The following is a 26,400-nucleotide window of genomic DNA, read 5'->3' on the forward strand; positions in this document are numbered from 1 at the left end:
TGTGGAATCAGACTGTGGAATCAGTCAATCAGACAGTGAAGGATGGAGGACAGCAGACAAAGTTGTACTTTGGGGACTTATTTTTTATTCATCGGAGGCAGAATTTATATGTGCACGCTTTAGCTTATGCATAGGAATAGAGAGTGTTGTAACCAAGAGAGAGAGATAGCATTCTCTCAATCTCGATCTCATCAGCACCCAGAAGAGAGCAGCACTGTGCCTCTGGTTCCTCTTTCTGCCTACACTTTGTACTAGGTGGGAGCCTGTGGTCCTCTGACTGTATGGTCCTCCACCCAGCATGGTAAATAGTGATGGGTTTTGAAGCTGGAAGCTTCTTAAGGGTTCCTCGGTGAGAAGATGTTTCCATGCGCTCTGGCTTCCGTCACGGTGTCCCATTGTGCCAGAAGCAGTTTAGTCTTGCTGGCCACATAACCCAGAAAACAAATGCTGGCTTCCTCAGCCTGGAAGCAGAGATGAGTGTTGCACCCCATAGTTTAATTTGACTGGACTTAACCATCGAGGAGTCCTTTACCGTTACCTTTTACCCAGTGAGAAGACCTTCTCTGGTGGATATGAGCTTTGCAGGAAGACAAGTTGCCCACCGCCACGTCCAATCTTCGCCTACAATGCACAGCCACATAGCAGTTTTGGGTGTTTTCTGTAGAGTGCATTCTTATTTCCCATGGAGTGACAGTGAAGTTTCATCAGATCTGGAAAGGGTGATGTGTAAGCAGCTAAGTTATAGACCTTTATAATACTCCCTAGAATCCCTGCTTACGTTTTGGTAAATGGTTTTGTATTGATCAAAAGGGTTCATTTAATTTTAATGGTTAAAAGCAACAACTACTTCACAGAATCCTTTGCAACATGTCAGAGTTCTGTGGCAGGTAAATCAATATTGGAAAGGTTCTCTGGATGCAGAAAGTTTTGTGAAAACACTGCTGTAAGTGGCATGCTAGCATTCTGTTCTTTAAATAAATAGTGAAAGGTGTGTCTCCAGCCCACGCATTAAGATCTTCAACTCAGGCCCTTCTCCAAATGCCATTGCTTGCGAAGTGCATTGCACTTGGAGAGAGAGAGCCTTTCAGGGGATGGGCTCCTGACTTTGGAACACCCTGAAGACGTTCAACTAGCATTAACATTATAGCCTTTTTGGGACTGAGCCAAGTCTTCCTTGCTTGCCCAGGTATTTTTAAAAGTTACACGTGTCTGTGATTTGCTTTATAGTTTCACCTCTGTGTGTTTTTGTTTCTTTTGTCTTAGGACGTATTACGTTTTGCTTTTATTGTATTTTGTTGCTGCTATTGTATGTTGCCTTAGGAACCAACTGGATGGACAATTCAGAATTATTATTATGTTTAAATAACAACTTTAGCCTTCCTGATCCAAAATTCTCAGGCTGGGTTGCAATCTTACTAACTCAGTATAAATCTTAAGGTTTAAACAAAAAGTAACAGAACTATAACAGAGAAGCCCACTCTAAATGAGTCATGATGGACAGACTTCTTTGAGATATCTTTATCCTGCACCTTTCTGCAAGAAGCTCAGGGCTGTATGTGTTGCCCTCACCATTTATACTTGCCATAATTCTGTGTGGTAGATTAGGCTAAAAGAGGGGTCACTGGACCATTTTATCATGCCAGCTGTAAGGAACCAAGTGCTGGCTTTTGCAATCTTTCAAAATGGTACAACTTCATATGCCGAAGAACTCTTGGTGATCTCTTCCTACATGCTGCCCTGAGCTTTTTGGAGAAGGGTGCAAGATTCCAGACTGTTTGCAGTGTTAAGATGCTCCACAGCAGCTGTTAACAAAACATGTTTCATTTCTGCTCAGCCTTTAACTCCAGGATTGTCTCACGCACAGGTAAAACTGCTGCTCTGTTTAGCATACGTCTTCACGGAGAGTTCAGGCTTGGCACGAGGAGTCATTCACACTCCTAGATAAATGCTCACAGTCAACCTGTTCACAAACACAGCTCTCTTTGTGATGTTCGTATCTAATGCTTGGATTGCATTCTCTCTCTTACACACACACACACACACAAATGATTGTAAGTGTACAGCAGGGGTGGGGAACCTTTTTCACCCTGAGGGCCATATTCTCTTCTGGGCAATGTTCTAAGGGCCACATAGCAGTGAATGGTCTTGCAAGGTACTTTGCAAGTCCTATGTTCAGACGTTCCCAAGCCAAAGTTTGTAGGTTGGAAGAAGGATTGAATCTGAGCCAGCCCTTTCCTTGGGGGCTCAGTCTACCAAAGACGACGACATCCCTTTCCCTGCCCCTTCTCCTGTGAGTGTCTGGTGCCACTTCTTATCAGAGGAATGCACTCCGTTCCCCTTCTTCCCTAAAAGGCTTCGCTGATGCTGAGCTGTCTACTTTATAAAAGGCCACCAGCCATTTTGGTGACTGTACAGTAACTCAAAACCTGTTTCCCTACCGTCTGTGCATCGTCCAGTTCCCAGAGACATCAGGTAAAGGGGGGCAGTTCTGTTTGGGAGGTAGGGAGGAATTAAAAACATGCTTGCCTGTGTGTGTATGCAGGGCGGAGGGAGGGTGGTATCATTCTGTGTAAACTGAAAGAGATACGCCTTTTCTCCATGAAGATAAAAGGAATCGTCCTGAATATTTTCTAAGAAAATGTTTCCCCCTTTATAGGGCAATGGGAAGGTCAGTGCAGCTGTCATAAGGTACAATAACGCTGCAATCCTATTATCACTTATTTAATGTATTATTAAAATATTTCTATACTGCTTTTCATTTACAAAAAGCGATACCAAAGCGGTTTCTGAAAATAAAATGCCAAATCCATTAAAAAAAGGAACAAAATCAGGAAGAACAAAAAATCACAGTAACACCCCACAGCCATAGTGCTTGCCTGATCTCAGTGCAGAGACAATTCCACATGGTAGACATTGTCACAAAGAAAACTTGAATTGCATTTGTATCCTCCAAGGAGCTCAATGTGGTGTACAACAACCCTGTGAGGTAGGCTAGACTGAGAGTGAATGACTTGTGCAAGGTCACCCAGAGATCTTTCATGAGTGAGTGGGGATGTGAACACATAGCCATGGGATTGTCGCAGTCATAGAATTTCTGCAGGCTTACAAGGTGCATCAGGCTTTATCTTCTTTACAGGGTCACTTTTCAAGACCAGCAGAAACTACAAGTTGTGTAGGTATTCCCAGGACACAGAAGCAAGCACACAGGTAGTATACATTTCATCTATTTGTCCCCATCCCATCCCAAAGGACCAAACTCAGGTAGCACAGAGACCCCCCCCCCCAATTCTAAAACCTTTCTTCTAAAAACATCATCCACTGTTCTAAACCAGTTGAAATGCATCTAATAGGACCCGCTTTTTTTAAAATCAGAACATATTCACATGAACAGTTACTTCAGTTTAGGACTTGCTCTGCAAGTTATTTGGTTCCATTTCCCCCCACCCCCACAGGGCTTTTCTGTCTGCCTGTGGAGGCGGCTCCATTAGGATGAATGGGGGCGCTGCTGCCTCCCCAACCTCAAAATACTCTTCAGCTGCTTTGTGGGTTTTTCTTTTTCTTTGTGTGCAGTAGTTATATCATTTTAGAGCATGGGCTTAATGGCCTCACAGGAAAAGGGCCTCTTTAGAAGGTAACATGCATTTCTTTACTACTCTCAAATGCTATTATGGAAACTCTTTAGTGCAGGTGAATCCATTAGGGTGAATGGAGCGCTGGCCCAACAACCTCACTCTCTCAGCCCCCAACTGCATGCTTTCTAATTAAAAACCATCCCATGGCCTGGCACTGCCTGTCAGCTTCCTCCATCTTAGTCACAGTTTTGCCCCTTATAGAACTCGGCAGTCAGGAGGAAGATGGGGCAAGACTAGTAGTAGTTGGTCCTGTCTTTCGTCTCCTCGGGCTCCATCCCCAGTTGGGATCCCTGCTTTCCACCCTGCCACCCCCAGTGAGCACCCTTGCTGCCTTCATGGGGAACTCTCCAAGCGGCTGACAATTGAAAACAGGAAGATCATAAAATGGGTTCTTAATAGGTGTAAACAGTAGAAGGCACCTATCCCTGGTTCTTAATTGCCCTGAACTTCCAATCCTGTCGTCGTTTCTGAAGTTTCTCTTCTAATTGCTGGTTTGCCACTGTTCTTGCTGTGTCTTAAATTGATTTGACTATTGTATTGTTTTAACTTACTAGTAAGCTACCCAACCCTGTAGCTGAAGAAACATATAATTGCCTAAATTATATTATATGCATTCTTCTTTAAAAACAACAACAACAATCAAGCTGCCAATTTATCTGCTGGAGCTATTCTCTTATGAGAAGGAAATGATGCCTCCTCTTAGAGAGGGTGTAGATGAGGCAATCCTTCCTAGGATACTGGGTGGCAGATCCCGTGTCAGTATGTTGCAAGGGCTGGCCCAGCCATTAGGTAGAATGAGACAGCCTCCTCAGGTAACAGGGCAAGGGGGTAGCAGTAACAAGGTGTTACAGGGCATAGCTGCGTATGAGGGCCCCCTTTCCACCCTCTAATAAGAATTAACTACCATTCTAGTCATCTTCAGCATATGGCATGGCGGTCGCCATCTTGTCCTTGGCCTCAGGTGGCAAAATTACTTGCACTTGCCCTGGGCAGCTGCCAAGAACTTGGCACCCCACCACAGCCCACCATTGACCCCTTCCTGAGCCCCTGCTTTCCACTGCTGTCAGGTAAGGCTGCTCATGCATAAGGCCCCCTCAAATCTGAGATGGACCTGTTGGGTTGGCTTAAAGTAAACCTAGGTCAGTCTTAAAGAGTCGTTGGCAGCGCAGTTCTCTTTGCATGAGGGAGAAGAAAGACAGACAGAGAAGAGATCTCTTTGAAGAAAAGCGGGAGAAGGCCTGGCAGGCCCCTCCTGCTGCATTTCTGGCTGTTGCTGGCAGCAGATGTCTCTAGAAAGGGTGCTGAATGGTTGGTTTCACACCTAGCGCTAAGAATAAAGGCGTCCCTTTGCAGCTCTGGGGGTGTAGGGGAGGCAGAGAGATGGCTGCCTCTGTATTTTTTGCTCCAAGGCTGTGAGATTTTCCCCACCCCATTTCTGAGCCTGAGGGAAATAATTTCTTTTAAGGCAGGCTGGCACAAATATTAGCCCTTCTGCAAGTGTGGGGAATTAATCCCCAATTCATCCCTTTCTAAGAAACGTTGCACTTTCTGCACTGGCTGAGGGGATCGCCTTTGAAAATAAAACCTATACCATCTCTGCCACACACAAAATGTAGGGGGGCAGAGATGTGCCTGAACTGACCCCGTCCCATCTAGCTTTGGTTTTGTGGTTCTCGTTCTCTCTCTCTCTCTTTTTCTCTCTCTCTGCCTCAGCCTTTTTCTCATTGCCTCCCTGTGGAATGGCCTGGCCCCGTTTTAGAAGTGATAAGACAGCACAAATTTAGCTGCTCTGAAGAGCTCCAGTGATAACAGTGTATCTTGTACATGATTCAGAGAAATATGCGCAGGGTCTGTAGTGGGCAGGAACAAGAACAAGTTCTAGCACATTCTGAGCTCCCCAGTGAAGGCCTGTGAACACGCCATGCTTTGGAGAAAGATGATCATCACCATATAAACCTTGCATTTCCTCCCGCCCCCTCCCCTCAGCATTTTTGCACATTTTAGCACATGGTAATTCAGTCCCCTGGGCAACTCCAGGCCATTTCATACAGGATTAAAAGGCAAATTCAGGTTTGAAAGGTATGAAATGACAGAGCTGCAGACAGTACACATTTTTTTCTGCCTTCACACATTATTAGGCATGTGCTTTAGATGTTTTAAGTGTACATTTAGAGTTCCTTTGATTGTAGGCAAACCCCTTTTTTTCCTGTGTGTGGAGCTGTTTATGTACCAGATGGTTCTGACAAGGGGAGGGCAGATTCTGGGCTTGTGAAATCTACTTCTTTTTTAAAACTGAATCCCGAGATCCACCAACCACAGCCAGGTACAAAAAGACATACTGTATTCTTTGCTCTATTAGACTCACTTTTCCCCTCTTAAAAAGTAAGGGGAAATGTGTGTGCGTCTTACGGAGCGAATGCACGCTGCACAGCTATCCCAGAAGCCAGAACAGCAAGAGGGATTGCTGCTTTTGCTGTGCAGCGATCCCTCTTGCTGTTCTGGCTTCTGAGATTCAGAATATTTTTTTTCTTGTTTTCCTCTTCCAAAAACTAGGTGCATCTTACGGTCTGGTGCATCTTATAGAGCGAAAAATACAGTGCCTCCAGAGCAGGGCAAGTGCCCCACCAAGCAAGGAGCTGTTTTTAAAGAGATAAATATTTTGAATGCCAGGAATACATGAAGTAGTAGCAGAGAGTCTCTGAACACTGAATTGTCATTTTGTAGCTACAGATCTGAGAGCAGAGATTATGAACCTAATAACCTGGGACTGAGTCAAAAGACATGACGTTGAGGCAGTCTTAAACCCTAGTACCTTGGGGTTAAATATCTAATCCTTTTCTCCCTTGCAATCCCTTGTGGAAGCGTTAGAAATAAGCTTGCGCACCACAGATTAATAGTAAAGAAGGTACACGTGTGTATAAAAGGAATAGTAATATATTTGTTTTGATTTCCCCCAGAATACTTGAAGTTTGATTTCTCACCATGGCAGAAGAGTGAGTCATTTTTGTTTATTAACTGGAGGGGGGGTGCGTTTTGGATGTTGATGAAAGTTGGTGGGCTGTAGGGACAAGTGCACTTTAAAAAGCACTCTTAAGACCTGCCGGGGGGGGGGGTAAAGGCAGGATATATGAATCAGAGGCTCCTATTCAGTCTGACTCACCTGTGCCTTTCTATCTTTCACAGGGAAGAGATCACAGTAAGTACTAGCAAAGGAACATTCTCAAACCTGATGAAAAATAAACACTGATCTTTATTTTCAGTTATGATATTTTTGTGCTTTCTTGAAAATCCTTTATTAATGCATAAAGGAAACTTTTAAAAATGAAATATTAGGCAGTTTGCAAAGTCTTTGTGTTACACCAGCACTTAATTTCTGAAAAGAGATGTTCAGGGGTCCCGGCATTCCTGGGACGTCACCTGCGCTGCCCTGAAAACTTCCCTCCTTAATTGCTAACGTGTGTAAGCATGTTGTGGTCACATTACACTGGAGAATATGCACTCTGCACGTGTTCAGTGGTGCTCTTCTTTATCATGATTCCATATGTTCCAGGAATGAATCCTGATACTAAAAGCAGGGCTGAGTGTGTGCTTTGGCAGAAACCCAGTATATAAATCCAATAAATAAATCCGGAATCCGAAGAATGTGAATGAATGGTGGAGTTACGCCACCTCCCTCCACCACCCCCCAATCCCACAATAAACCCTCTCTAAAACTCAGACACCTCTTAAGTACCATTCCTCCTCCAACCCTCTTCCGTGTGCTTCCTATAGAATTTGTTGAAGGCAGTATGCCGATGAACATAATGAAAGTAATGGTTTCTTTATTCTTGCAGTATGAGGAAGAGGAGGAGGAAGAATACGCGGAGGAGGAAACAGAAGAAACAATAGTGGAGACCAAAAAGGAGCCACAGCCACCGCCACCCAAGCTGGCCCACCCACCTCCCCCGCCTGCCGCTGTCCCTCCTCTCCGCAGGAAATCTTCCGCCAACTATCGAGCCTATGCGATTGAGCCGCATGACAAAGTGAGTTCTTTAAAGGGATATCCTTCAGGCATGGCCAAACTTGGCCCTCCTTATGTTTTGGGACTACAGTTCCCATCATCCCTGACCACTGGTCCTGTTAGCTAGGGATGATGGGAGTTGTAGTCCCAAAACATCTGGAGGGCCAAGTTCGGCCATGCCTGCTTTAAAGCAAAGCAGGAGGGTAGAACTTAGGGACGCCGAAGGAATTTCCCATTTAAAGGCGAATCTGTCCAATTCACACTTTCTTGAAACAATACACAAACCAAAACGCAGCTGTCTTCTGACGTTCACATCCGTCTGAATTTTGCAGTCCAGTTCTCCAAACAGGCAGTGATTACAAGACTGCATATATTAGGGGAAAGTGTACACAAAAATGAATATATCAATGAAAGTAATATATGAAAGTGAATTATACTAGGGGAAGTTGCCTGCAAAAAAATGTATTTTAGTCAAAACCACATGCAAAATGTGTTTATTAGGAGAAATTTGTAGTACAAGTTGGTTGATAGGCATTCGTCTGTCTCAGGAGACAATGGAGGAGTGTACCCTTGGAAGTGAAGTCTAACCACTGCAAGGTTGTGGCTGTAGAAACCAATACAGGAGAGACATGTTTTGTTGCAGCTGGGGCAGAGGAAGGCATCCGATTGTGCTGCTGCAGACGCTCCATGGCGTTTCTTCTCTCTCTGCTCCTCCCCTGTACTGAAATGCTGCTGAATTTTCATGAGGGATTTTTATTATTATTAAGGAAAAAATGCACAAATTGATGCAGAAATGTGGAGAACTGAATTTAAGTTTGGACAAATGAGAAACCCAGAGAACCAAAATTGACACACCCTTCCATCCCCAGTAAAACAGCATGTGGGGCTGAATTTATGGGCCTAAAAGCAAGCGTTAATCCCATACTTGCTGCTACATTTTCTGGTCCCTCTCCTTAGAGCAGTAACTAAGTCTGATATTTTTGGGGAGTGGATTTCTTGTGCAAGACTTTCCAGGTCACCTGTGATTGGGCAACCTGAATTTGCTGGTATGTTTGAATGAATCCCGCACAAAAATAGCATTAGTCTGGAAGTCTGTAACTAATCCATTACAGTGGTGCCCCGCAAGACGAATGCCTCGCAAGACAGAAAACCCGCTAGACGAAAGGGTTTTCCGTTTTGGAGGCGCTTCGCAAAACGAATTTCCCTATGGGCTTGCTTCGCAAGAAGAAAGCCCATAGGGAAATCTCCGGGGACCTCTTTTAAATGCTAGCGGTGGGGAGCAAAGCCTTTTCCCCCCCTCCGGCCTTCAGAAGAGGTCCAGGAAGGCCGGCGGGGGCCGAAAGGCTTTGCTCCCCACCGCCAGCATTTTAAAAGCAGTCCGGGATAGCAGGGAAGCGCTTCCCGCTATCCCGGATGGCTTTTGAAGGCAGGCAGGGGGGAGCAAAGACTTTTGCCCCCCGCCCGCCTTCAGAAGAGGTCCTGGACCTCTTCTGAAGGCGGGCGGGGGGCAAAAGTCTTTGCTCCCCCCTGCCTGCTTTCCGGGAGAGCGGAGAAACGCTTTCTCCGCTTTCCCGGACGGCTTTTGAAGGCAGGCAGCGGGGGGGGGAGCAAAGACTTTCGCCCCCCACCGGCCTTCAGAAGAGGTCCTGGACCTCTTCTGAAGGCGGGCGGGGGGCAAAAGTCTTTGCTCCCCCCCCCGCCGCCGCCTGCCTTCCCGGGAGAGCGGAGAAACGCAGCGCTGCGTTTCTCCGCTCTCCCGGGAAGGCAGACAGGGGGGACAAAGACTTTCGCCCCCCACCGGCCTTCAGAAGAGGTCCAGGACCTCTTCTGAAGGCCGGTGGGGGGCGAAAGTCTTTGTCCCCCCTGCCTGCCTTCCGGGGGCTTTTAAATCGCCCCGGGACAGCGGAAAATTCCTCCGCTGCCCCGGGGCGATTTTAAAATGCTGGCGGGCAGCAGCGCTGCCGCCCGCCAGCATTTTAAGATCACCCCAGACAGCGGAGGAATTTTCCGCTGTCCCAGGGTTTTTAAAATGCTGGTGGGCGGCAGCGAAGGCTTCGCTGCCGCCGGACAGCATTTTAAAATCGCCCCGGGAGCGGAGAAGTCTCCGCTGTCTGGGGTGATCTTAAAATGCTGGCGGGCGGCAGCGCTGCTGCCCGCGAAGCCTTCGCTGCCGCCCACCAGCATTTTAAAAACCCCGGGACAGCGGAAAATTCCTCCGCTGTCTGGGGTGATCTTAAAATGCTGGCGGGCGGCAGCGCTGCTGCCCGCCAGCATTTTAAAATCGCCCCGGGGCAGCGGAGGAATTTTCCGCTGTCCCGGGGCGATTTAAAAGCCCCCGGGAAGGCAGGCAGGGGGGACAAAGACTTTCGCCCCCCACCGGCCTTCAGAAGAGGTCGGGGGACAGACTGTCCCCGGACCTGGTCTGAAGGCGGTTTCCATAGGAACGCATTAATTGATTTTTAATGCATTCCTATGGGAAACCGTGCTTCGCAAGACGAAAAACTCGCAAGACGAAAAGACTTGCGGAACGAATTAATTTCGTCTTGCGAGGCACCACTGTATAAGCAAACAAACAAGCCACCAAGAGCCAGAGTAGATAGCATTTATTTATTTAGTATCAAACCCTTCCTCCGAATTGCACAAGGTTCTCACTTTGCGATTTGGATCTCTCAATTCTGAGGCATATATAAACCAGGCCTAAAGTAGACCAGTTGGTGAGTTGAAAGTTCCTGCTTCCTTCCTTCCCTTTTGAACTGTCCGCCTTGACAGTGAGAGTGAATTTCATCTGCCAAACCTTCTATATTTTGTTTTATTTGTTAGAACAGTTATTCCTGTAATTTTAAGAAGCTCGCTTCTCTCTCCCACGTCTTTTCCTCACACAAGACATCTTTTCCTTTTGTTCCACCACAGAGAAAATCCAAGATAACAGCTTCTCGGAAATTACAACTCAAGGTAATGTTGGAAAACTTTTTGCGCAGAGATTTGAATGGCCAAGGGAGTCCACACTCGATCTAGTGTGCTTCCAGCCTCCACTAGTATCTAAGTGGACAAGATTTCAGGAGACTGGAAGAGGCAAGGAGGCCGTGGCAGGTTTGTGGCGCTGGAGAAAAAGCATGAGACTAGAGATACTCAATCAGGCAATGTGTCCTTCCTTTGTCTCAGGCATTGATGCTTCAGGTGGCAAAGCACGAAATGGAAAAGGAGGAAGAAGAGTGTGCCCAGGAGAAAGAGCGGTACCTCTCTGACCACTGCACCCCTTTAGAACTAGCAGGCCTCGGCCTCACAGAACTGCAGGTAACCCGGGAGGGAGGGAGGATGGGGCTGGGCCAAGGATGAAGTCCGGTCAATGCCAACAGGTGAAGATAGATGTAATAAGAAAAGAGAACTCGGGACGCATTTCCCATTTGTGGGGTGAACTGAGCTTCTTTCTGGTTCAGCAGCTGAAAAGACAGGCGTAAAGGTAAAGGGACCCCTGACCATTAGGTCCAGTCGTGGCCGACTCTGGGGTTGCGGCGCTCATCTCGCTTTATTGGCCGAGGGAGCCAGCGTACAGCTTCCAGGTCATGTGGTCAGCAGGACTAAGCCGCTTCTGGCGAACCAGAGCAGCACACGGAAACGCCGTTTACCTTCCTGCCAGAGCAGTACCTATTTATCTACTTGCACTTTGGCGTGCTTTCGAACTGCTAGGTTGGCAGGAGCAGGGACTGAGCAATGGGAGCTCACCCCGTTGCGGGAATTCAAACCGCCGACCTTCTGATCGGCAAGTCCTGGGCTCTGTGGTTTAACCCACAGCGCCACCTGCGTCCCTCTGAAAGGACAGGCATAGGTGCCAGCAAATCAAATCCCAGCTCAGCTGTCAGCCTAATTGCCTTTCCCCTCCCACCCCATATTTTGGGGGGTATTAAAGCGCAATATTCATGTGCTTGCCCATTCATCTGTCTCCTAATTGGCTTTAAAAAAAAAAATTATTTGGTGACTGAGATTTCTTTTTCTTGCTCTGAGATTTCCACATGTTCAGTGAACACTCTTCTCTATTGTGTCTGAGCCTCCTTTTGTGCCTGAACCCTGGGTCAGCCTAATCCTGATTAGGCAGGAAAAGGCTCTCCATTTGTTTTTGGATTTCAGCTTGTTGGCTGGGGCTGGTGGGATTTGTAGTCTAACAGCATTTGGAGGGGCTCAAGTTGGCTTAAGCCTCGTTTGACGTAGTCACACCCTCTTCTTGCCAACTCACAGGAGATGTGCCGGCAGCTCCATGAGAAGATTGGCAAGGTTGATGAGGAGCGCTATGACATGGAGGCCCGAGTCAACAAGAGCATCAATGAGGTGGGTTCAAGACGCCTGCATGTGGGGCTGCAGAGAGTGGCAATCACCAGAGCTCCCTGGGGATCATAGAATTGTAGAGTTGGAAGAGACCTGGAGGGTCATCTAGTCCAGCCCCCTGCAAATGCAGGAATCCTGCTCACGGCCATTCCTGGGTGGTCTTGAACCACCAACCTTCTTGTTAATATCCAGGCGCACTGACCCACTGTACCACTGATTGCTTTAACAATCTGGGAATTGTAGTTCTGCGAGGATAATAGGGGTCTCCTAACAACTCGCAGCACTTTTAACCCACAACAGTTCCTAGGCTTCTTTGCCATGACTGTTTAAAGTGCTAAAACGCTGCTTTAAATGTGTGTTGATGCTGATTTAAATGTATTTTGTAGAAGACGTGACCTCAAAACAAGGCAGGTTCCAATGTAGTGGGGGGGGAATGAAGTACTGATGGTAGCCACTAGGTGTCAGTCCTGGTCCAGTTTTTATATTCTCATGATAAGTAAGGGCTGAGTTTGAGTCACCCCCACCACAACTGACCAGTCCATTGCTGTAGCCATTTCCCTCCCTTTCAGATCATTTCAATTTTCCAAGCAGTAATGCAGACTTTTATCAGAGGACTGAACAAATTTGTGGCAGGAAAGTCTTAACTGTGTTTATTAGCTACCAGTTGCATACATCCCCCTCCCCCTCTGTAATCCCAGCTGGGCTGTAACAACCTGAGACAGCCTTTTATAGTTGCAGATGCTCATGTATATTCTTTGCTGGGAAAATTGGCGATAGAATCTGAGAAAACCATGGAGCACAGGAATTTTTAGCACACATACCCTGCTCAGCATAGCAGCGACTCTTCTCTAGTTTTCAAATTTTGACACTCTTTTGGTCCCTGCTTTCCAGATCCAGGATTTGAACCAGAAGATTTTTGACCTGCGAGGCAAATTTAAGCGCCCGGCTCTCCGGCGCGTCCGGCTCTCTGCTGACGCCATGATGCAGGCCCTTCTAGGCTCTAAGCACAAAGTCTCCATGGATCTCCGAGCCAATCTCAAGCAGGTCAAAAAAGACGACACTGAGAAGGTGAGGAGGCTGGTGGGATTGGTGGGACATAGAGGAGGGGAAAGTGCAGGAAATGGAAGAGTGGTTGAGGGGTCTTTAAAAACCCCTTGTTCTCTAGGGTTACATGATGTAGGGAAATTGATCCTTCCCACTGGTCTTCGGGGGAGTTTGGACGATGGGGAAACATGCAACTTTAATGGCAAGAAACCTGAAGCTTCAGTATGTGCTTGAATCTGTCCTGCAAAAAAACTGACGGCCTGGAAGTGCCCAGACCCCAGAGACTCTCCCACTCCCTGGGGATGTAGGCTTGCCATCTCTTTTCCCAGCCTCGGCCTCTCTGCTTGGAAACGCAACAGCTCAATGGCTGAGCCTGTGCGTTGTAGGCAGAAGTTCCCAGGATCACCCTCTAGGCAGTGCCTGTCTGAAACCCTGGAGAGCCGGTGCCAGTCTGATGCCCAGAAAGCAGCTTCCTTTGATCCTATGAACAACAACCGGGGTGGACTTGGGTACTATGGCACCCTGTGCAAAGCCCAAATTGGGTGCCCCCTCTCCCACCCACTACTTTCTCCTTTGGGAAGCAGGTGTGAGGGCTCTGGCAGGATCCTAGAGCCCTCCCACCCATTTCTCCAAGCTGGGAAAGTGCTAACTAGGCTTTGGGAAGCAGCAGGGAGGACTCCATGACCCTGCCAGGGCCTCATGCCTCCTTCCCAAAGGCCAGCACCTTGCCTACTGGGCTTTGTGACCTGTGCCCCCTTGGCTCAGTGCCCAGTGCATGCAGACTGCTCACACAGCCTTAACTCCACCCCTGACAGCAACTAGTGGTGGGTGGGTGTGGGTGAGAGAGGGAGGGAGGGAGGGAGGTTTGGGCAGGAATAGCTTTCTTCACTCCTGCATGACAAGCAGCTGCATCTTCCAAAAAACATTCTTCTATGCGGTTCTTTTTTTAAAAAGGATTCCTTCACTCCTTTGCATCTGATTGTGGTAATGAGAGAAGAAAAGAGACCGAGACCGAGACCCTATGTTGCTGGCTGTTCAGACCTTGCATGAATTTTGAATTATTTTGTTAAATAATGGTTGCTGGGGAGGTTATTAGGATTTGACTTCTGCAAGCAGGGATTTAGAATTTGGTCTCTTCTTTGCAGTCTTAGATGTATTTACATACGTGTACGTGTGTGTGTGTGTGTGTGTGTGTGTGTGTGTAAATAGGGAAGCGGGTGGCGCTGTGGTCTAAACCACAGAGCCTAGGGCTTGCCGATCGGAAGGTCCGCAGTTCAAATTCCTGCAACAGGGTGAGCTCCTGTTGTTTGGTCCCAGCTCCTGCCCACCTAGCAGTTCGAAAGCACATCAAAGTGCAAGAAGAGAAATAGGTACCCCTCCGGCAGGAAGGTAAACGGCTTTTCCGTGCGCTGCTCTGGTTCCCCAGAAGCGGCTTAGTCATGCTGGCCACATGCCCTGGAAGCCGTCTGCAGACAAATGCCAGCTCCCTCGGCCTATAGAGCAAGATGAGTGTGCAACCCCAGAGTCATCTGCAACTGGACCTAATGGTCAGGGGTACCTTTACCTTTACCTTTACCTTTACCTTTACCTTTACCTTTTATATATATGTAAATAATGATTTCATAACATTTCATAATGATGCTTAAGGTCCTTGGAGGTCTCAAGTGGTCACTATACTGTACCTTTAAAGCACATTCAGGACAAATTTTCTCCCTGCAAAAAAAATCTGAGCACTGTCATTTACCCCTCACAGCGTTAAAATTCCCAGAAACCCCTTAACAAGCTATACTGCCCAGAATTCTTTGAGGGTGGAAATGTGCTTCGGATGTACTTTAAAGGCATAGCACACGCACTCAGCGAGACCCACGTGACTGTATCATGTGCTTTCAGGCCACGCTGCTGGGACTACCAACTAAGTACCATGGATAGTTACAGCAGTCGGCATGGATGGACATAAATTTTCACAAACCTGCATTGTCTGCCAACAGTTCTCCTCTAAATATTCTCACCACCTTGCCAGATTCCTCCTGCTCCTCCTCCTCTGCGTTTTTCTTTCCTTCCGTTCCTGTCACTGTAGCACAGAGAATATTCCATGTACATAGTGGTGTGCTTTGATAATTTTAGATTATGGTGTTACAGGAGGAGGTCCTGGAAGGGAAGGCACACCTCTTTACTTCCTTCAAATAGCATTATGGGAGCATCTTCCGTGGAAGCCAGCCCACTGCCCCACCAACCTCCATTCTGCCTTGGCCCGTCCCCACCTGTCCTGCCTTCTTACTTGAAATGAACCCAGAGGGTGGCTCTGTTTGCCAGCTTCCTCCTGCTGCTCATTCTCAGTGCCGCCCTTGTAGAACTCAGCAGGGAGAAGGAGGAGGGACTAGATGTATTTAGCTCCGCCTACCATTGGCTTTGGCTCCGCCTATCAGACATTGGCCCACCTATTGGAGGAGAATTGGCTCTCTCAATCAACCTCGTTTGTCCTCCTGCAGGAGAATCGGGAGGTTGGGGACTGGCGGAAGAACATTGACGCTTTGAGCGGCATGGAAGGGCGCAAGAAGAAATTTGAGACCACCGCAGGACAAGCTTGAGCAGTGTGTGAGGTAAGGGAGATGGTATGGGAACCACAAACACATGTGCTATGCATTGGGCTACAATCACAAGGGACAGCATTGCTGTGGAGGGCTGCAGCCAGAGGAGGGGATATTCTGTGGGGCTTCCTCCCTCAAAGTCCAGCTTTCATTTTAAAAAAAAAAGTTTGGTCTCTAGCACACCCGACTTGGGAAGAAGAAAGCATATGGTTCACTAAGAACTATAATACTATTATGGCTGCTGTTAAGTTGTGGGTGAACATATCAGACGACACAGCGATTCTTCAAACAGCTCTTGTTTATTCTCAGACCCAGAATAGAACTGAACTGAAGGGTTCAGCCAACCTGCTTATATAGAGCTCCACTACAAAGCAACAGTAGCAACTTTCTGTAACTATTCAATGATTGAATGTCACTTTCAATTCCTTATTTGCATATGTGGACCTGAATGAAAACTATCTACAGTATCCCCCTATTGGCCCATGGTGAGAACTTCAGTACATAAAACCCCTCCCCACCGAGATAAAGTGTTAGTTACAATTGTAATGGTTTCCTTATATACAGCACTACACGTAATGGTTCAATTAGGCACAAAAGCATATTGGTTACATTTCACATACTTGCATTAGACCGACAGTGTTATATGTCCAGCAACATAGTCCTTTAAATAAGTTGGGCACTTGGAAACTCTGCCAGACCCCCAGTGCCTCATTTGCTGAGCGCACCATTCTCTCCGCTTGCCTGTTGCTGGATGGATGAAATGGTGCCGTTAGGGCATGGCGGATGCCCAGTCCCAAAAGATACCGCTCAAAAGTGCCTGACGTGAACTGTGGTCCATTGTCGGAGACAAGGACATCAGGACACCCATGCGTGGCAAAGAGGCGTCGCAGCACCCGGATGACGGCCTCGGCAGTGGTGGAGGGCATCAGGGCCACCGCCAGCCATTTGGAATAGGCGTCCACCACTACCATAAAGGTCCGGCCGTGGAAGGGGGCGGCAAGATCGATGTGCACCCTCGACCAGGGTGTCCTGCTGGCCCAGGGTGAGAACTTCAGTACATAACAGCTGCAGTCCTGGGAGTAAGCTTCATTGAACCTCATTGAAGGATATTGACAAGCTGGAACGTGTGCAGAGGCAGGCAGCCAAGATGACAAAAGGGTCTGGAAACCAAGCCTTACGAGGAATGGTTGAGGGAGCTGGGGATGTTTCGCCTGGGAAAGAGGAGACTGAGAGGTGATATGATAGCCCAGTGTTTCCCAACCTTGGGCCTCCAGCTGTTTTTGAACTACAATTCCCATCAACCCTGACCACTGGTCTTGCTAGCTAGGGATGATGGGAGTTGTAGTCCAAAAACAGCTGGAGGCCCAAGGTTGGGAAACACTGTGATAGCCACCTTCAAATAGGGCTGTCACCTGGAATAAGCTTGTTTTCTCCTGCTCCGGAGGCTAGGACACAAACCAATGGATTCAAGTTCCGAGAAAAGAGGTTCCGACTAAACACCAGGACGAATTTCCTGACAGTAAGAGCTGCTCAGCAGTGGAGCAGACTCCTTCCCTTGGAGGTTTTTTAAGCAGAGGTTGGATGGCCATCTGTCATGGATGCTTGAGTTGAGATTCCTGCATTGCAGGGGGTTGGACTAGATGACCCTCGGGGTCGATTCCAGCTCTACATTTCTATGAGTCTGAGACCCCAGTGGGTCTTGCTAATGAGTAAATCTGAATAGGCACATTTATTTAATTATTTAAAGGGTTTGTGTGCTGCCCTTTTCAGGCATAGCCTTCGCAAGGTGGTGTACAGAAATGAGAGAAGACCGAAGCCAATTGCATTTGAGCAATGACCCCGTGACTAAATAACAGGAAACCCAGAGACTCAGGAATCAAGTAGCATAAACACTTTGGGGATAAATGAGCCTTCAAGGCTTGCACGGAAGCAACCATGTGTAGTTCTGCAAGACGGGAATTTTACAAGTGATGAATAACTTTAAACATACGGGGCTGCCTGCATTTAGACTCTGGCTGTGCTGCAATGGTTTCCAGCTCCTTTAGGTTCTCTTGCCACCAAATGTTGGTGTGTGTTCCACGCTTACAGCAAATAGGTTCTGTCTGTAAGGGGAAAGCATGATATGCAATAATAATAATAATAATGGTTATTATTAACCAGTGTAACCATTGTAAATCCACACTGTTCATTCAAGCTCAAAAAACAGTTTTTCTTGCATATTCTTCTCTAATTCCAACTTCTGAAACTTGCAAGTCTTCCAGGACTCACAGCCAAGATACAATAATTAACATTTGCATAACACTATCAAGCGTTCAGAACATTTTACATCAATTATTATCTAGTCATAATCCTTATAACACCCCTCTAATGTAGCTCAGTATTATTACACACACACACCCATTATGGCTGGTAAGAGGGACTGAGCCTAAGAGATTGTGCTTGCTGAGTTCATGGGAGTGGTGAGATTCGAACCAGGGCCTTCTTGATTTGTGGATCTGTCTCTTCGCCTCCACACCACATTAGCTCATAAGGTGCAGCCAGACATTGCTTTTGGCATAGTCCTCTGAATTTTCTCTCTCTTCTTTTTCAGATGGGTGCCGTGTGTTTCCCCCTGATCTTTAGATGTTGTTGGTGCCTGCGGTCTTATATCTCCGCAAGAAGACTCACACTCCCGACTGCATTAATGTTCCCTGTGGTGTGAATTTCTGTAGCAAAAAGTAGAAAAATGCACTGTAGAGGCTTGTTCTCCAGCTTGCTTCATTATATATATATATAATTTACTTTTGGGAGAATCAGGACTGTAACATCCACCATAAAAATGATCCCTTTTAAACTGTCTGTGCACATACACCCAAACTGATAGTAGGGAACAGATGGGAGGCAAGGAAATAGCTGGTTTTGTGCATGTAATGGTGCGTGCATTGTTGGTGTTAGTGTGCACATGTTTTCCCATAATTTAAAAGCGATGTTCATCAGAGTCTGTAGGAGGACCCCACAGCCTCCAGCAAGCTCAGGCGTCCCCTCCTGACTTCCTCTCCACCAAGGATGAGTGATCACGCGAATGGCAGAAGTGTGTTTCTCTTTTGCTGGCCTGGTTAGCATTTGCAGTTGCTTTGAGAAAGGCCGTGTCTCACCTGAGGCCATTTGAAATAAATGGGTTTCACGTCTGTGTTGAATTCTGGCCAGCGATTGTCTTGCAAGTGAACCAAAAGAGGTAGCAAAGAGAGCCTTTATTGGCCCAGCCGGTCCAACGTTAACTTGCTTTTTGCAGCAACTCTGAATGCAAAGAAGGGGGAGTTTTCACCATAGAGTAGGACAAACGCCACCTGCTAGAACTCCCTCTTCTACACAGCTGTAAAGGGTCCCTATCCCAGAGATGGCAAGGAATAGAGCAGGGCTGGAGAAACTCAGAGCTGGGAGCCAATGGAGACTCTCCGGGCCTCTGTAGCCGGACTTTGGTTCTCTTCCCTGGCTATACAACCTTCCCAGCCACACTGTCCGCCAGTCCTGCTTCTCACCCTCCTTGAGTGCTGGAATGTGCCTTTGAACTTTGGCCCTGCCTACCTCTGTGGCATGTGGCCCCCAGAAGGTTGCCTATAAGGGCATGTGGCCCTTGAGATGAAATGTGTTCCCTCACCCTAATGGAACAATGCCACTCCTCCCATTCAGAATCAGTGGCCGATGGCAGCTCTCAACGCTTACTGAAAGCTCAGGCTGGTGTTCTAGCCTTATAACTCTCTGCCTTACTTCTTCATGGGCCACAGAGATCTATTCTTGCTCCACTGAACTGCCTCTCCATTTGCAGTGGTACCTCAGGTTACATACGCTTCAGGTTACAGACTCCGTGAACCCATAAATAGTGCTTCAGGTTAAGAACTTTGCTTCAGGATAAGAACAGAAATCTTGCTCTGGCGGTGCGGTGGCAGCAGGAAGCCCCATTAGCTAAAGTGGTGCTTCAGGTTAAGAACAGTTTCAGGTTAAGAACGGACCTCCAGAACAAATTAAGTTCTTAACCCGAGGTACCACTGTACTTCTCATTCCACAGCATGCTAAACGGTCTGGGCCTGGTTAGTAATTTACCTGCTCCCACCATACCCTCCAATATTATATATATCTATTATTATTATGTATACCCTCCCCATCTGACTGAGTTGCCCCAGCCACTCTGGGCAGCTTGCAACATAAGTAAAAACATATTAAAACAATTAAACATTTAAAAAAACCTTCGCTATACAAGGCTGCCTTTGGATATCTTCTAAAGGTTGTACAGTGGTACCTCGGGTTACATACGCTTCAGGTTACAGACTCCGCTAACCCAGAAATATTACCTCGGGTTAAGAACTTTGCTTCAGGAGGAGAACAGAAATCGTGCTCCGGCAGCGTGGCAGCAGCAGGAGGCCCCATTAGCTAAAGTGGTGCTTCAGGTTAAGAACAGCTTCAGGTTAAGAACGGACCTCCGGAATGAATTAAATACTTAACCCGAGGTACCACTGTATAGTTATCCTTGGCTCAGTGGGGTCACATAAATCCATACCCGCCAACATTTCTCTGGTGAAAATAGGGACGTCCTAAGGAAAAGCACGGCATTCTGGGATCAAACCGGGAACAGGGATGACTTCTGTAAATCTGGGGCTCCCCCTGGAAAATAGGGACATTTGGAGAGTCTGGCTCCCACTACATGCACTTCCCTCTTCTTTTAAGATCAGATATTGGGGCTCTTCTCTACAGAGAGAGCCAGTGTGGTGTAGTGGTTAAGAGCGGTAGACTCGTAATCTGGGGAACCGGGTTCGCGTCCCCGCTCCTCCACATGCAGCTGCTGGGTGATCTTGGGCTAGTCACACTCTGAAGTCTCTCAGCCCCACTCACCTCACAGAGTGTTTGTTGTGGGGGAGGAAGTGAAAGGAGAATGTTAGCCGCTTTGAGACTCCTTCGGGTAGTGATAAAGCAGGATATCAAATCCAAACTCCTCTTCTTCTCTGGGGTTCGCCTGCTGCTGAATGAGGATTCATGAGTGTTTTCTGACACGGCTTGCTTTGTGGTGGCACCACAGCTATGGAATAGCCTCCCCCCCCCAAGAAACCCACCAGGCGCCGGCCCTGCCTAGTTTTTATGGGAATTCTTAGACGGTTTGAGATCGTATATATTTACCACCAAATACTCATATTTTTTATATTTTTAAAAAATGGAATGCTTTATTCGTTCATAGCTCATCACACTTTGGTCACTGTTACAGTTCAGTATCAGGATGCAGGGAAACGGGTAACAAGGGAAGAAAATATCACAAACCATTGACATAATCAACGTCCCTTCGCAGTGCCACAAAGGGCATGGGCACGTTCTGCCGTGAAGCATTCTTGTTGGAAAAGTACAGTGAAGTGTCAACATTTCAAATGCAAATCGCGGTTAGAAAAGTTTGTTTAAATAAATAAATAAATAAATAACAGCTGGCGTGACCTGATCCTTTACCTAAACCACCCTACATTGAAATAAGCCTGTTTGGTGGTGCTGGCAAGAGGAAGGAACTGCCCATGCCTGTAAAGGAACATAAATGAGGAAGCCACTCTAAACCTATCTATCTGTTTAATATCTGTCCAAGCTACCAGTAGCTTCTTACATTGCTGCTGGGGGAAACAGCCACACACTGCAGGTCCTTGATATTTGCACAGGAACCAGCAGCTCCAGAGAGAATGCAAGATAATGCTCAGAATCAAATGGTTAGCTGCGGTGCCCTGTCCTGATCTACAGAGCTCCTGGTGGGAATTGACCTCATTTCTCCTCTGCTCTGCTCCTTTGCGAGCGTTCCTTAAAAAGGAAGCGGCGGAACAGAGTAAGCAGCAAAGAGCTATAAGCCACAAGATTGTCCTGAGCATGTCTACACTACTGCCTTAAAAGCTAACGGTCATTCCTTCTCCAGAAAGCGAAAATAAATTTGCAAATAAGAATATATATATTTCTAAATAAATAACAATATATAAGTTACTTGCCAGCTGTCTCATTGTGCCACTCTTCTCTGCTTCCCAACTCTTCCCAGCCTCCTCCAATAAATTAAGCTGACATTCAATAAATAAGTTACTTAAATAGATAATAAAAATAGAAATAACCCGCCCCCAAAAGCTGGCAAGAATAACAACAGGTTGAAAGTGCAAGCAATCTTAGTCTGACGAAACAGGGATTTTGCCTCTGTTGTTGCTGGGTTTTCCTTATGTGCCTGCAGCGCATTGTTTGCGCATGAGTGGGATGCAACTTTGGGTTGCGGGAGTCCACAGTGTGCTGCAAGGTACTCATTAGAGTCTGGGTGCCAAGCGCCATCTGCTAAGCTTTCCTTCTGCTCCGTTTCTCCCAAACGTCGACTTGTTCCATCGCTGTAATTACACTGCAAGAAAACCCCAAGAAAGTTTCCAAGGAACCGGATGTCCCGGGTTATTTGAAGACATAACTCGGGCTGATGATGCCAGGGTTGTGGCCCATCATGCTGAGGGGATCGGACGACTCAACGTTCAGTTCCTGTTCGTAGAAGTCGTAGTCCACGAACACGGGTTCGAGGGGGATCTTGTTGACCAAGGGCAAGAACTGGGAGAATGGAGGCAGCTGGTGAGTCCGAGGCAGATTCCCCATCGAGCTGAGGCTGACAGGGATATTGTAGCTTTCAGAGTAGTAGAGGTTGTAGCCGTCGCGCAGAACCTTCTCATGGAAGTTGCAGGCCTCCTCAGAATACGATAACTATTGGGGGAAGGAGGAGGGAAAGATATGAGGTTTTATGCATTCGTATAATTGTGCGAAATCTAACATCCACCATATCAGGGGTGGGGAAAACTTTGGCCATCCAGATGTTGCTGAACTACAATTCCCATCATCCCTAGCTATGGATCAAGCTAGCTGGAGCTGATGGGAGTTGTTGTTCAGCCACAGTTTTCACCACCCATTATGGAGGCATAGAATTGGAAGGTAGCCAGTTTTGCAACTGAAGTATCCTAGAAGAGGACTAACCAGCCTTTGCTTAAATGCCTGCAGTGAAGGATAGCCTGCAACTTTCTCTGGAGGAAGACTGTTCCCCTGGTTAACAGGTTTTACTGTTTAGGGAATTTAGGGATGGGGAATAATTGCACCACAGAAATCGGATAAGTGTGAATTTCAAAGGGTAGCTGTGTTTTTCAGTTTTCATATTGTTCTGAAAAGTCTGAATTTGATAGATTTACCTTTAAAATGTGAACTGAATCAAATTTCTATCCCCTTTCCTAATTGTTTACGAATGATGGAAGTTGCCTCATCCCTGCAGTTTCTGCCCACTGGATTTTTTCCAGACACCCAGAAAATCAATCCTGAGGTCCCTGGTTATTTGCAGATGGAGAGATCAAGAGAGTTCAGTCTTTCCTAGATGCATTGCAGCACACAAGATAGCCACGCAATCTGCACCCAGCAACCGCAGGTTGATTCTACAGTGGCTGCATCCCAGACCCAGACTGAGCTGATCATATGCCTTGCAGACCAGCCCTAGTCACTATGTCAGGATCTGCATGCGATCAAGAGCAGGTGTGAAGCAGGGCAGGAATGGAATGGAATTCCACCACAACATGTTGACCTTCCAGCAAACGGTTTTAGTTCCCTCCCTTTGCCAAAGGGTCTATTTTAATTGGCCACACTTCATAGAATCATAGAACGGCAGAGTTGGAAGGGACCACAAGACTCATCTAGTCTAACCCCCTGGCAATGTGGGAATTATTTGCCCAATGTGGGGCTCAACCCACAACCCTGAGTTTAAGAGTCTCATGATCTACTGTCCAAGCATAATCTCAGAATTTGGTTCAAGAATTTAATATATTTTATCATTTGTCAATAGACTTCAATTGTTTATATCCTGGTCATGCGGGGAAACATTTTGTGAACGAGTCTAGAGCATGATTGTCCCACACGCAACCTCCTCTGAACTCACACTCTGAACTGCCTCTTCCCCAAACACACGCAGGCATCTTAACTTACCGAGCCATAGAGGCGTCCATTTGGCTTCATACAGAGAAATCTTGAGGTCTTCATGGCCTGCATGCGAATGATTCCTGGCTTGACTGCTTTGATCTCCATCAAACCTGGGGGGGGGGGGACCCAGCAGAGAACAGGTGGTAAAGGATGAGAACCCAGGAGTCCTGGACCTTTTATTCTGCCCATTCAGCCTATTCCAATCCACCAGTAACCCTGGCCTGCAATGTCTGTATGGGGACCAGATTCAAAGTCAAAGAACATTCATATATATATTTTAATCTCTGATCCACTCTTTCCCCTATTCTTTCCCCTCTCAAATATTCATTGAGCCCACATACAAAGGAGAACAAGAGGCCCCTCCAAGTACGACCTATTTATTGAGCATTGGTCCTGATTCATTTGCACAAAACATAGTGTTAGATTCCATCTGGCCTTTATTGAGCATGTGCTTATAGGGTAGTTTTACAACAATGAGCATTCATCCTGATTCACTTTATGGGGTGTTCACATGTCTTCCCATTAATCATTTGTTCATCCCGTGCTTTTCTGTCCGTTCCCCCATCACTTTCCTAACTGCAAAAAGCCTGATCCTTCTTTTCAAGTGGATTTGTTGTGCCAGGACGAGAGAGCACTTTAACCGTGTGAACCTAAAATGCCAATATGTGCTTCAGTCCTTCCCACAAAACAGTGACAGCCTGGAGGCATCTAAAGTAGCATTCATTTGTTGTACAAAAGAGGGAAATTTCAGAAGGTGCCGCTCATCCCAGAAGAGTGCCAAACTCTGCATCTGCTGAATTACCGTCTTCCATAAAATTATTTGGCTTCTTGCACCCCATTCCATCCCCAGAACATGAGGAGACCTGCCCAGCCAGCCCCTTATAGACCCCCAACTACATTAACTGGAGTGAGAGATGCTATCTATCTCTCTACATCATCTGTCTGTCTATCTGTCTAATCCAGCCTTTCTCAACCTCTGGGTCCCCAGATTTTATGGAACTACAACTCCCATCACCCCTAGCTAGCAAGGCCAGAGCTCAGGGATGATGGGAGTTGTAGTCCAACAACATCTGGGGACCCACAGGTTGAGAACCGCTGGATCTATCATTTATCTGCCTCATGCCACTTGAAAGAACGTGAAGGGTTTTCCCAAATACTTACTGTATATGTTCTGGTATCTGGAGCCGCGCACTGCGCCATCTGGCATGATCTCCAGGTGGAGTTGCGTCTGGTCGTCCGCCGTGTACAGGTGGCGAAGCCGGACTTGCCCATCGAACTGTAAGAGGGGGCTGGAATTTGGTAGGGGGAAAGCAGGAGCCATGGGGAGCAGCAAGGCAGCCCAGAAAATCAGGCAGACGAGAAGATGGTGGAGGGCTACAGAAATGGCCAGCATGGCTGAAGAAGGCCCAGCCCAAGACAAGAGAATCAGGGTGCCAAAGACAGGGGCAGAAAGAAACTGAGAGCAAGATTCTAGTCCTCAGCCTTTAGCGGTTGCCCTAATTCTTTCTTGAAAGACCCCAAGAGTCCTGGCTTCAACTTACTAGGACTCGCAACCAGGAAATGGTGTTGAGCCCAGGTGGTCCTGGGTCTAAAAGGGAATGCAGTCCTCTGAAAACTGTTCAATGGGGTTTGCTTATTTTAGAAAGGAAGGAAGAAAAACCCAAACCACCTCGAAATAAGGGAAAGAGGCGAATAACTCTCTCTTTTCTTGCTTCAGCTGTCTCACTCCAGGTTTGCTCCTGTCCAGCAGGAACAGAGGTGTATATATACTACCCCAGCAGAGGTAGATGCCCTTCCCCTTGGCGTTCACTCTGCCCACATCCTCCTCCCTCCCCAATCCTGCCCGCTCCTGCTTCCCCACACTCTCTAGGTCTGTGTATGAGTCACGGGATGCCTATCACCGCGGCCCCTAACGTGGGGTCACGAGGATGCCAAAGTCTAAATATTATCATTCCGCAGCTGCTTTCATGCCGCCGACAGGAAAGAGTGATGTAACTTTGGGGAATACAGGAGTTAGAAAAAGGCACGTTGTGCGGTGGGAAGGGGGAAAGCAATGGAAACGAGTGCGAAAGCCTCAACTACCTGACAACCGTCCAGCAACTCACCAGAATTGGTCTGGCTGTGCATCTATTTGTCATTCTGAACACCCACACGTTCCCCACACACTGAGCTCCTGCACGAACCTAATGTTGGAAGTGCAACAGCGGGGATCATTCGGTGTTAATTCTATTAATCATAGAAATCAAAGAATGGTGGAGTTGGAAGGGACCCTGAGCATCATCTAGTCTAACCCCCCTGCAATGACAGAATATGCAGCTGTCCCATCCAGGAATCGAACCGGCAACCTTGGTGTTATCGGCGCTACGCTCTAACCAGCTGAGCTATCCCTCTATTGTTAAAGTCAACTAGCCAAGAGTGGGAAGGTAATGCTTGGGGATCAGGCAGAGGAAAGGAGGAGTGTGGCATGGGAGAGAGAAGGAAAAAGTGTGTCGCAGGCCCACCCATTGCACATACCCCTTCTTGCCCCACCTTCAATTGAAGCCAGCACCTAGTTTCAGAAGGTGGGAATTATAGCTGCGGGTTAAACCACAGAGCCTGGGACTTGCCGATCAGAAGGTCGGTGGTTCAAATCCCCACAATGGGGTGAGCTCCTGTTGTTTGGTCCCTGCTCCTGCCCACCTAGCAGTTTGAAAGCACGTCAAAGTTCAAGTAGGTAAATAGGTAACGCTCCGGTGGGAAGGTAAACAGCGTTTCCATGCGCTGCTCTGGCTTGCCAGCAGCGGTTTAGTCATGCTGGCCACATGACCCGGAAGCTGTACACCGGCTCCCTCGGTCAATAATGCAA

At 47.3% G+C, this 26,400-nt stretch overlaps 2 protein-coding genes across 3 annotated transcripts; one reads left to right on the forward strand and one right to left on the reverse strand.

Moving 5' to 3' along the window:
• Positions 1-2,378: 2,378 nt before the first annotated feature.
• On the forward strand, positions 2,379-18,760 carry TNNI3 (troponin I3, cardiac type). Of its 2 annotated transcripts, none has more exons than XM_081837522.1 (9): positions 2,379-2,472; positions 6,590-6,638; positions 7,466-7,654; positions 10,543-10,584; positions 10,795-10,926; positions 11,866-11,955; positions 12,844-13,020; positions 15,486-15,596; positions 18,175-18,760. In XM_081837522.1, the coding sequence occupies exons 5-8, from the start codon at positions 10,801-10,803 to the stop codon at positions 15,582-15,584; spliced, it is 492 nt and encodes a 163-aa protein (XP_081693648.1). In that variant the 5' UTR covers positions 2,379-2,472; positions 6,590-6,638; positions 7,466-7,654; positions 10,543-10,584; positions 10,795-10,800; the 3' UTR covers positions 15,585-15,596; positions 18,175-18,760. The 2 variants fall into 2 exon arrangements, with proteins under 2 accessions (XP_081693648.1, XP_081693649.1); XM_081837523.1 differs by lacking the exon at positions 2,379-2,472 and adding an exon at positions 3,141-3,207.
• Positions 18,761-20,560: 1,800 nt separating this feature from the next.
• FGF21 (fibroblast growth factor 21) lies at positions 20,561-25,357 on the reverse strand. The gene is made up of 3 exons (XM_081836132.1): positions 24,717-25,357; positions 23,562-23,665; positions 20,561-22,304 (listed from the first exon to the last, which is right to left on the reverse strand). The coding sequence occupies exons 1-3, from the start codon at positions 24,946-24,948 to the stop codon at positions 22,005-22,007; spliced, it is 636 nt and encodes a 211-aa protein (XP_081692258.1). The 5' UTR covers positions 24,949-25,357; the 3' UTR covers positions 20,561-22,004.
• Between the last annotated feature and the right edge of the window lie 1,043 nt (positions 25,358-26,400).

The sequence above is a fragment of the Podarcis erhardii genome (genome assembly GCF_964252035.2).
Source record: "Podarcis erhardii genome assembly, chromosome: 13".
NCBI lineage: Eukaryota > Metazoa > Chordata > Lepidosauria > Squamata > Lacertidae > Podarcis > Podarcis erhardii.